Consider the following 11914-nt stretch of genomic DNA (forward strand, 5'->3'; position numbering starts at 1 on the left):
CTTTACTGAGTAATGGAAATGTTCAAGATTCAGAATATCTTGGAGAGTAAATATTAAAAGATATAACAAAATGAAACTGTTAGAAATGAGAGCTTTAGGTTTAAGTAGGAAAGTTGGAGAAATCTACAGTGGACTTAAATGTGTTCGGATTTCTATTCATCTAAGCCATGGATTTCATTAGTTTTGTATGATGAAATTTTTTACAAATTTAATCATAGAAACTAAATACATAAAATACAAAAAAAAACCATCTCAAAATGCTCATTTCCCCTTTAGAATAAAACACAAAAATGCATGCTTTGGGGAAATTGCATATTTGCAGAACTGCAAATTTGTGCAAATTCAGGAAATTGGAAAAAATCGGATTCTGCCAGTGAGTGGATGATGAAACAAAAGGCACTTGACAATCCACTGAATGCAGATGGAATGGATTTTACAAAATCCGTACATCCCTAGGTTTAACAATGTAACTACAATGTAACTTTAATATAAAAACTGATATTCTCAATTTAGGAAGGACTGTATATGTATCTGTCTACAATATTCTGGCCCATAGATGCAAGATATATCTGTAATTTCATTAAGCAGAAATCATATTCACAGGTGCGATAGTACTGGCAGCTTAATATGCATGGTACTATATAATTAAACTACGTGCACAGAATAGGGAAGGTTGCTCAGTAGTCCATCCCTGAACACTGGCACGGCATGCTTAGGATAATTCAATTTTTAAAGATTTTAGGCCACCTTCAGCTAAACGCGGCTCAGAAAGAATAACAACAATTTAAAACAAATTAACATCAGATGTAGTGAAAAATAACAAAATAGTAATTTTCTCACATAGCAATTTTCCAATGGCTGTTTCGCATTGTTATACATTAAATGCACAGTAGGCTTAGTTGGTCTTGTTTGCCCATTCAGCTTGAAAACCAGCTAGCTTGCTAATTATTGCTCATCATTATTCCCCGTTAAAAGTGAAACCAGTTTGATGACTAGGGTGGCAGGTAACTGTGCATTGGTGTCCACTATTCAAAGCAAAGACATACCTGTTGTGCAGGGTGCTCTGTTGCTCCTTAACAGATATAAATACCAGCAGAAAATCAGTAGGTTTGGTATATCCTTCTACCTTTACTTTTCCTATTATGGGTCAAAAAAGCACTGCTTTACACCATTCATTATACAGTAGATAAAGCTAAACTGCTGGATAAGGCTCTGACAACAGCTGATAAAATGTGAAGGGATGAGAAACTGTCTGTTTTACTCCTTTTGGACTTCTGTACAACAACTTACTTTAAAACTACTGCCAAGTTTGTAAAATTAAAGAAGCTCATGGAATTGAGGGGAAGCTAGTAGTCATGGTAGAATGACAAACAAGGAAATGTGTGAAACCAACCTAATTACCTTTCTTTATAGAAGAATTGGTTTAGTCGAAAAGGGAATACCGTCAACAGACTATATCTCTCTTTCAGCAAGGCTTTTGACTTAGTCACATACGGCATCTTCCAAAGTAAACTTGAGAAATGTGGACTGGAAAGGACATAATGGGGATACACAGTTGCTTGAAATACTGCTGCACATAAAAGGTAACAATTTTAATGGATTGATACAAGAATGTGAATGACTATTGAGCTTTTCAGAAGTCAATCCTGATTTCAGCATCGTCATCGGTGTACTGCAGCAAGAAATAGCTATACACTTAGAATACTGGAGATGGTGCCAAGTGGGGAGGTATAATTAAACATGGCAATTTAGTTCTGACTGGGAATATAATAATACCGAGCACTTCACAGCAGCATAGATTTCAAAACACTTCTCGTTTTTCTCAGCAGTCCTTCTGAAACATTGCAAGGCTGGTATTATCACCGTATTGATGGGCAGTTGAGATTGTGAGAGAATAGCTTACCTAAAACAACCCATTGAGTTTGTGGTTGAAGGTGTGAACTAGTGAGGGCTTCCCAGTTTATGCTCCTCATTATTATGCTACAGTAGGGATCATGGATGGTGGTGATGAAAATTATTAAAAAACAAAAATGAAGTAAGAAATCAACAAATACACAAGTCTGTAATATTGTCAAAAAGTCTTTTGGGATTGTAGGAGATTGCAAAACATTTCAAGAATTTAATATGACACCGGGATTAACAGCCAAACTCCACTTACACTGTATTAAAATAAGCATCCTATTGAAGAGTTGGGAAGTAAAAGTTTAAACTTGCTGATACACTGCAAAATATTTAAGCTTAGATCCAGAGATGTTGTTCACAAGTGGAAAAGCACTTGTGCAAGGCCTGTGGAACCCCATGCCCTGTTTCAGAGGGTCCAGTGGCAGGGAGGTGAAATAGGGCCAGGAAATCCCTGTTGTGTATCGGAGCTTTGCTCAAAGTGATCTGGATTAAATCCAAATCGTGAGCCAAGACTGAGTGGACTTGGTATATTTTAAGATCAAGGAGAAGCAGGTCATATCGACAGTCTCAAATGCGTTTGTCAAGATAGATTTTTTTTGGCCTACAATAGCAGTGGAGCTACTGTATTTTGCAAGGGAAGGGCTGCTCGGCCCATCCGTTTGCAATGATCCAAAATAGAGTTGGGCAGCTGGTTTACCCTAAGTGACAGCACAATCCAATGTATCTCATCAACTGAAGGCCAGAAACTTTCAGCTCTGCCTTACTTTCTCGTTGCACAGCTTTAAGCTTCCTTGCTGTTACAGTTCACCAATATAGCATTACACAGATGATGGTGCGGTAGATTTCATTCCAAAGGATTTAGTTTTTCCCCACATGGGATTATTTAAACTACATCTACTTCACACCACCACAATCGCCCTGAAAAATGAGCTTCACAATGTTAGTGGTAGAATTTGGTCCCTGCACCAAATCAAGATGGATAATTTGTCCTTCTGTTGTGGTGTTTGGGTGTATGTGACATTGCTGTAATGGTTGAAACTGCAAGTTTAGAGTATAACATTCAGTTTTTAATGTGAAAGCCTATGTGCTGCTGTTTACTGGGGTGAGAAAGCTGATGCCCTCCTAATGTTTGGGATCCCAACTCCCATCAACCCCAACCAGTATGGCCAATGTCATGGACTGGCAGCTGTAGTCTGAAACATTTGGAGGGCACCAGGTTGGGGAAGGCTGTTATACATGGAAGCGAAAAACCAGTTGAAGATTATGTTATTTAAAGAACTGGCCTGCTGCTTATTTTTGTTTAAATACTGACTTTATAAACAGTGGGTTGGATCAGTGGGACTTCGGTTAATCAAAACAAACTTGTCCAATTGATTTCATTAGGTCTACTCTAAGCATGATTAAATCTGGCTCCAAGCAGTTGATACTACTTTGCTTTGGGGGGTTTAAATTGTTTTTTTTAAAAACAAATGTTGTAATTTCAGATTGACCATGATGTACCAGGATAAAAGCAAAAGACAAGAACTGTTCAGTGAATTGTTCTCATTTATAAGAAACCTTACCTAATTAATACTGTTACACTATAGTAGTTCATTATATATATATATATATTTCTAAAAAGTTAATTGATTCACAATCTCATTTGTTTGTTTGTTTAAAAAAATAGCATTAAGTATCAGATCCGTTGCTGACGAAACTGCCTTTTCTGTTTTAATAAAATCAGTGCTTGTTCTGTTTTAATAAAATCATTGGAAATTCCAAAAATGTTGTCAAACAATTGTGGCTGTTGTTTGACACCATTTCACAGGTCAAATGCCAAATCCTACTCTGGGATACTAAAATAACCTCTCCTCGATACAGGATTGTAAGCATTTTCCCCACAGTTAGGGTTCCAAGGTTTCTCTTCCACATGTGAACTGACACTGGGAGAACATCGCAATTCATGATTGTATAGTTAAATGAAGGAGGGTTGTTTCTAGAAATACCTACTGGAGCCAGGATTTGAGAGAAGTCCACTCTTTGAATCAGGGCTGTGTGTACTCTGGTGCTTTAAAAAAGCATAACCGTGGTAAACAAGTTTCTGTATGTCAGGTTCAGTGGCTTTCTATGTGTTTATGCATATGTAAACAAAATTGTATGTACAATTATTTTGCCCACTTCTACTTCTGCTAATCCTGAGTATAGGCAATACCCTGCCTACTTGGCATTAAAATCTGGTTTTGGCCCTGAACTCATCACCACCACCACCCTGGCCTCTGAGACTTCCCAAGCATTTTTCTGCAGCCATATGGGCTAGAAGTAGAGGATTGGTTTCCTGAATTCTGTCAGCAGTACTGAATTCAGTGCTTGAGCAGTACACACAGCCCTTCCCTTAGTGGACTCCACAATACATTGTTTAGAAGTCTTAAGTTGAGCATCCCCAGCCAAAATCCATGAGTTAAACTGTACCCTTTTTGTCGTCACTTGCGTTACCAAAAGCGACTGGGACAAGGTAACACTGACATTTATCTACAATTGCTCCAGATTATAGACTGCTGGTCAGCAGCAAATATGGGGCATAAGAGCTTTTCAACTTGGGTTTCTTGGGGGAGACAGAAGCATTGCCAGGTGCAAAGGGAAAGAAGTAGCGGCGGGGGTGGGGGTGTCTTTGGCCTGATAAGCTGTAATGGAAGAGTTTCCTGGAGGGTATAGAGAAACCTTTCTCGTCTCCCACTGCCCTCTCTGGGGAATATGAGTGAATATAACCTGAGTATGGGAAGTATAGGAATATGCTCAGGAAGCTTGTGAAATGCCAAGGAAAGGGTAAATAATAATAATAATAATAATAATAATAATAATAATAATAATAATCTATAATTAAATATTGTTTATTTCTAGGGAACTTTTAAGATCCTGATGTGTGCTTGAAGGTATAAAATCACCAGTGTCTGTCCCAGGAAACATTAGAAGGGAAGAAATCTGAATCTTCACTTCAATTTCAGGTATGTGTGTCCCTCTTCCCCATCCCCCAAATCTCTTTTGGGTAACTACGTACACCAGGGGTGCAGAAGCTTAATCCAGGCCTCCTGGGGGTTACCAGTGGGCCATCCGCTTTCTCCTGGCCCAACTCTTTACTCCAACCACTGATCACTTATTTTCCCGGCTTTTGTGCAGTTTTTCCCCATTCTAAAATGGGAAATGCCTTTCCTAAGGCTTAGCTACCCACCTTAATCTGAACTATGCTGGCATTTTGACCAAAATAACTTTTGCCTTCAGCCCAGATGACTACTGGAATGCTGCCCCAAAAAGCTTCTCTGAAACAGAATGAGGCCCTTGGGCTGAAAGATGTTCTGTACCCCAGCATACATGTTTGCTTATCCTAAACTGGGCAGGGAAGTTACAAAGGATTCCCAAGGCCCTGTTGCATGCCAGGAGGTAGCTTTCCTTTCGTAATCACTAACGGGGAGCTGCAATCCAGTAGGAAGTGCAGTGAGGGCTTTTCTGTCTCCTGCAGAAAGTGGGGGGGGGGGGCAATGCTTATAGATGGCATGATCTGAAGGAACCTGTTTGAAGTGAGTGCTTTGAGCCAGAGATACGGCTGTTTTGATACTGCTATTTTGCCTTTCTGCTTTAGAATGAATATTACGTTGTCGTGGGCAAACGTATATGCTTTTAAATTTATCTGCTGTAAATCTCTGCCAGTTGCCATCTAACTTGCGATCATTGGTTTATATCCATTAGTGGCTTTGCCTCAATCACAGACTGAGTATGTGTGTGTCCGTGTCCCCCAGGCTGCCTCATCTGACCTATGGAGGCCTCGGATGAGGCCTCTGCCCTCCCCAAAGTTTGCCCCCTCAGAAGGAAGAGTAGATGGAGCTGCAGCCTCAAGGAGTGCTTTTGGAGCCCGTAGCTTGATAAACTTCACTCTTGCCTCCCCTTGTCCGATGGATGAATAGAGCAGAAAGTGTAACAGGTGTACACGTCAGCCAGTGCCTTGCTCCTTGAGGTCTTTGAGGTCTTTGCCTGGGCCAGGGGGCACAGGGCCAAGCTGATGGAGTCCCAGCAATTCAGCTGGTGTCTCCAGGAGCAGCTCTTTGAGGCACTGGGTGTGGGGATGATACTGTATGTGAGCATCTAGGTGTATAAGCACATGAGAGAAGAGCAAATGCATCAGGGAATATGCCAGAAGTGCCCCCTGCCTACTGCTGGCATGTGGCCCCCAGCATGCTTCTGTCGAACCAATTCGGGCCGTGGGGTGAAGTAGGTTCCCCACCTCTGCCTTAGCAGAAAACAATATTCCTCGCCCAAGGGAAGGCACCTGATTTTTGCCTATGTTTGTGAAAGGTGCCTTGGTTGCTGACCTAGGGTTTAATTGATGTGGCTATGTTTTTATAATGTAACATTTTTGCTGCTGCTGCTGCTTTCAGTTTAGATCCCACCTATATACAGAATACCCTAGGGTAGCATACAAAGTTAAAGCAAGAGAAAACAATCAATAAAATACCACAGTTAGCATAAAAATGTTAAAAACAATTAAAAACCCATAATGAATAAAACCATACAGCATAAAAACATTAAATAACAGTCAGCAATAAGATTCTTAAAAGGGAAGGCCTGCCAGAATAATAGAGTCTTTAATGCCTGCTTAAAGTCATCCAAAGAAGTCAGCAGGTGCATTTCAAGTGGCAGGTCATTCCACAGCTGAGGAGCGGCAAAGGAAAAGGTCCTCTGGCGTGTGACTGCCAGTTGCACGTTAGGCTCCATCCCGTGGAGACCATATAAGACCGGTTTTAAACTCTTTACACTGGCTGCCAATTCCTTTTTGGGCAAAATTTAAAGCGCTGGTTGTTACTTTTCAAGACCTACATGGTCTTGGTCCAAGGTACCTTAGGGAGCACCTTCTCCCCTAAGTTCCAGCCCACCACTTAAAGTCCTTGGAGGGTCATCTGCTGCGATTGTCTAATATGAGATTGGCAGTCACACACCTTTTCGTTTGCCGCCACTCCGCTGTGGAATGACCTGCCAGTTGAAATGCGCCTGCTGACTTCTTTTAATGTCTTTTATTATAGCTAGCTGCCTTAAGCACTGTTTTAGTGGAAAAGTGTGTTATGAACGAAATCTCCCATCCCCACTGAAATCCTCTATGGGTGGGTTGGGTGATCCTACAGAAAGAATGGTTTCCTTTCTTTCCTCCAGAAAGAAAGTAAAGGGGATAAGCCAAAATGGGCAGAAGCACTTTTCACTAATGCAAAGTCATAATTGGATGCAACACACTGCTTCTGTTCAAATCAGTGATTTGTTTCTTTTTCTTATTCCTTAGTGAATGTAAACTTTTCAGGACAGTTTCACCATGCGGAGTTATAGGCAAGCAAATACTGTGCCAGGTACTCTAACACAAAAGGCAGAATCATCTGAGGAGAGTAAGTACTTTAAAGCTGTCAGGTATAAAACTAACATTTCCAGTATAGAGAAGATTTCTGGAGTGTTTTGGAATGCAAATAAAAACTTGTGACACAGAAATACTTCCCAGCTTTATCTCTATTCTGAGAACATGAATGTGTTTCATATTGAAGCTATTGTGTATCCCTTAGGGCTATCGAGAAAAGCTTGAAGGTATATATGTCCTCGTAGCTGGCACTTAGGTGCCCTGCACAGCTCCTTGTTTCTCTCAACAGCTGCTTGTTTTCTTGCCAAACATTCATCTTTCTCTGTGTCCTTTTCTCCATATAGTCACTGCCCAAACCTCTCCAATCTTTGAAGTCTTAGGTCTTGGAAGTCGAATGTAGTGTTCAAAATTATAGGCAAGCTTGCTTTGCTGTATGAAGCCACCACGTTTTGGCTGTGTAGTGTCTGGCAGAGTTCAGATTTGTAGGATCTACTTTAATTTTTACTAGAAGTCTTCAAGATTCATCAACCAGAGGCAGGTGTAAAAGACATACAACAACAACAACAACAACAACATATAAAAAACCAGGGTGCCTTTGTGTGCATTTTGAGTAAAGGAATTTGTTTTCAGTACCAGAACTGAATTGAGCTCCAATTCCTGTCACACAAACATTCTCAACACAAGCTATTTATTGTTTGGGAAGGGTGGGGGCAGACGGTGTGTAGAGCCTGGGAAAGTCTCCTGGAACATTCCTATAGCTCAGGGAAGGAAATTATTTAACCTCATGGAATAAATCTCCAGCCCTAAATTGGCCCTTCCTCACCCAGAACACTCACCTTATAACCTCAAGTCTCTTGACTTGAGCAGGCTAATTTCCTTCCTACCTAATTTCTTTCCGTTTCCCCTTTTTTCAACTGACAGCCTAACATGCTTCAGCTCCTTTCAAATGTAATCTAGATTTTTGTTTAGACTAGGATTGGAAAACCTTAGGCCTTGGGAAGAAACCAGGCTCGCTAGGGTTCCCCAGATAGCCCCATTCCTTGGCCCCATCTCCTTTTGCTCAAACACCTCTTGTTTGGTTGTTTCCTGACTTTTATGAAGTTCTTCAAACCCAACCACCCACCCCTATTCTAAAAGGTTGAAATCTCTCTCTTAAAGTTTAGTTATTGGCAGTGAGAGCTTTAAGCTACAATTTGCTGGCCTTTTTGTATCTTTTACCCCACCCACTCTGCCATCAGCCCTGCCCACCTGTGGCCCTTGAGAGCTTCTTGTAAATTGAATTCAGCCCTTGGGCTGAAAGAGGTTCCCCACCCCTGCTTTGGACCACTACCCTTTCTTGCCCCCCTCCCGCTGCCACAATTCTTTGATGGGATGGGGGGGAAGCTTCAGAAATAGCCTATGCTGTCCTTAAGGAGGCAGTAGTGCGACCGTTTCTGGAGAAGCCAACCCTGGACCTGATGGTACTAGACAACTACCATCCAGTCACAAACCCCCTTTTTAGGGAAGGTACTGGTGGAGCAACTGCAGGCATCCTTGGAGGATACTGACTATCTAGACCCATTCCAGTCTGGCTTTCTATCTGGTTACGGGACTGAATCAGCCTTGGTCACCCTGATGGATGACCTTTATCGACAGAGGGACAGGGGAGTGCAACTCTGTTAATTCTGCTCGATCTTTCATCGGCTTTTGATACCATTGACCGTGGTAATCTCCTGGATCGACTCTGTGGGATGGGCATTGGAAGCACTGTGCTACAGTGGTTCCAGTCCTACCTACAGGGTCATTTTCAGAGTAGCATTGCGTGAACATTCCTCAGCCCCTTGGCAATTGAGCTGTGGGGTACTGCAAAGTACCATCTTGTCCCCAAAGTTATTTAACATTTATATGAAGCTGCTGGGAACTGTCATTAGGGGATTTGGAGCTAAATGCCATCAGTATGCTGACGACACGCAGCTCTGTCTCCCTGTGACAACTGAATCAGGTGAGGCTGTGCTGGTCCTGGACCGGTGCCTAGACTCAGTAATGGGCTGGATGAGGACCAGTAAACTGAAATTGAATCCTGGCAAGACGGAAGCCCTGTAGGTGAGTCATTCCCAAGGCCAGGAGATAGGCTCATTGCCTGTTCTGTATGGCGTTGCACTCCCTCTGAAAGATCAGGTTCGTAGTTTGGGACTACTGCAACCTTCTTCTTACTGGCCTTCCTTCTTCTCACATCAGTTCTTTGGTTTCTGTTCACCACTCTGCTGCTAAGATCATCTTCTTGGCTCGCCGCTCTGATCATGTCACTCCACTTCTGAAATCTCTTCATTGGCTTCCAATTCACCAAGGAGTCCAATATAAACTCCTCTTGTTGACCTACAAAGCTTTTCACAGTCTAGCTCCTTCCTATCTTTCCTCTCTCATTTCACACTATTGCCCAGCTCGTGCTCTTCGCTCCTCTGATGCCATGTTTCTTACCTGCCCAAGGGTCTCTACTTCCCTTGCTCGGCTTCGTCCATTTTCTTCGTCCAACTTTTCTTTTTTCTAAAGCTTTTAAAACTTGGTTTTGATCTGACTTTTATACTGCTAGTTTTACTCTACCCTGTGCCTGTTTGGTGCATTCTCTTCCCCTTCTTATTGTTTTATTGTGATTTTATTAGAATGTAAGCCTATGCGGCAGGGTTTTGCTATTTATTGTTTTACTCTGTACAGGACCATGTACACTGATGGTGCTATATATATATAAATAAATAAATAAATAAATAAATAATACTCTTAGATCCATCTCTGTCGCTGGAGGCTCATGTGGTCGCTGCAGCTCAGAGTGCCCATTACTAGCTTCAGCTGGTTCGCCAGCTACGGCCTCTCTTGGATAGTGACAGCTGTTGTCTGGAGCTGCCCCTTCCCAGCATGTAACTCCTCTGCTGAGGGAACTGCACTGGCTGCCTGTTCACTACCAGGCCAGGTTGTACTAGTGTACAAGAACTTGGGACCAAGATACCTGAGAGAACGCCTTCTCCCCTATCAACCTGCCCGGTCACTGAGGTCATCCAAGGGTATCTCCTGGTGGTTCCACATAGACCTATTGTCCGATTGGAGTCCACCAGAGGAAGCGCCTTCAGTGTGGTGGCCCCCGCCTATGGAATTCCCTGCCAGGGCAGACGTGAGAGCTGCCCATAAAAGAGTTCTTTAGCACTGTGTGAATCCAGATGTTCCCTCTTCAGACACTGAGTTGCATTATCCTGCATATCTATGTTCTCAGTATGGATGAAAAGCTCACAAGTCCAAATATTGGGCCATTTAGTTGTTTTGATTGGGTGTGTGTATGAAACACCTGTGCAATCTGGACAAGGGAACAGATTATGAAGGTTTCTGTATTCTCTTGAAAAGCTGGAATGCTTATTCGTCTAGAGATGAATTTGGATATAAAGCAGGATATAAAGCATTTCTAACCATTGTCTGCGTAACCTTTTGTCAGGATCACATGTGGCAAAGATAGAGGCCTGTTCAGAAGACACCTTAAACCATGGTTTTAACCATGGCGAATAAGGCAAAAAGATGTCTTCTGTATAGGGCTATAGACTTAACTGGAGACTATTATGCTTATAATATTTTGGGTTGTTTTTAAAGGTTGGAATGGATCTGTAAAATCTCATTCAGTATTGCCCTGAAGAAACCCTTCATGGAAGTTACGCAGGAGCAATCATCTTGATTAAATACCATAATTGTGCTCTCACCAGAAATGAGGAAGAGATCTAATAACCTGTGGTAACCATCAAGTGCTTGTCAAAACTAAATTGTCAGCAGCCATGCAGAATGATCTAAGGATGAAAACCAAGACTCCATTTTCTCAATTCTGATACCTGACTGTAAACAAGGTATAAGTACATACAACTTCCATTTGCCCAGGCTCCTCTTGCTGTTTTTGCATTGTCTATTTTAGAATGTTTGCCTTTTGGAGGCAGGGACCTGTATATTTTTACTTCCGAATAAGGTGCTATGTATATTTTCACAGAGCCCCCTCCCTCCTGCTACCAACTGTCTCTGCAGAGGCCACCAGTGAGGGAGGAAGCAGCAGCCAGGCACCTCTCCACCGTGCCTGGGTCCAGCTCCAGCTGAGAGCCCCCTCCCTCCTGCTGTCACCTGTAACTGCTGAACTTTCCAACTAAGATTGTAGTGCCTGAGTTTGCTTTCCTTTCCCCCCTCCTCCTCCTCCCTCCCAATCCCCTTTCCTTTTGTGTCATGTCTTTTAGATTGTAAGCCTGTGGGCAGGGACTGTCAAGAAATACTTTTGTAAGCCGCCATGAGAGCCTTTTTTGGCTGAATGGCGGCATAAAAATCCTTAAATAAATAAAAAATAATAATAATTATGAATTATGAAATCATGCCTATAAATGTGACTATTTGATTGGCTCTGTCTTAAGTGTACTATTCTCTTCATGACCTCCTGATTGAAGCTTTTGTCTTGTAAAGAGAGAACGTATGATACCATGTTATGCCTGCATTAAAAAGAGAACTTCCTTCTAGTAGTGCTGAATTAAGCAGAACACCTCAAAGGTTTGTTTTGTTTTTTAGCAAAGAACGAGGAAGTAGCGAGGTAATTATAGTGGCTCATTTTTTTGTGCAGTGTTAGTCTGTATTTTTTTTTACCCTCTGGCTGGCTGATGC

The 11914-nt window shown here is 42.0% G+C and overlaps 1 protein-coding gene across 4 annotated transcripts in view; it reads left to right on the top strand.

Annotated features, from left to right (window-relative positions):
• PSPC1 (paraspeckle component 1) overlaps nt 1-11438 on the top strand; it is a 64119-nt gene extending 52681 nt beyond the window's left edge. The window contains exons 7-9 of one of the 4 annotated variants that reach the window (XR_010025484.1): nt 4780-4883; nt 7202-7301; nt 10877-11438. Coding sequence is in view for 2 of the 4 variants with exons in the window: in XM_063127063.1 (XP_062983133.1) it covers nt 1470-1481 (12 nt within the window). In the remaining 2 variants the exon portion in view is untranslated. Of the gene's footprint in view, nt 1-1469; nt 1791-4779; nt 4884-7201; nt 7302-10876 lie in introns of those variants that run through there. The other 3 variants (XR_010025483.1, XM_063127063.1, XM_063127060.1) reach the window with 3 other exon arrangements.
• Nucleotides 11439-11914: the final 476 nt, after the last annotated feature.

This window comes from Elgaria multicarinata, chromosome 5, assembly GCF_023053635.1.
Source record: "Elgaria multicarinata webbii isolate HBS135686 ecotype San Diego chromosome 5, rElgMul1.1.pri, whole genome shotgun sequence".
Lineage (NCBI taxonomy): Eukaryota > Metazoa > Chordata > Lepidosauria > Squamata > Anguidae > Elgaria > Elgaria multicarinata.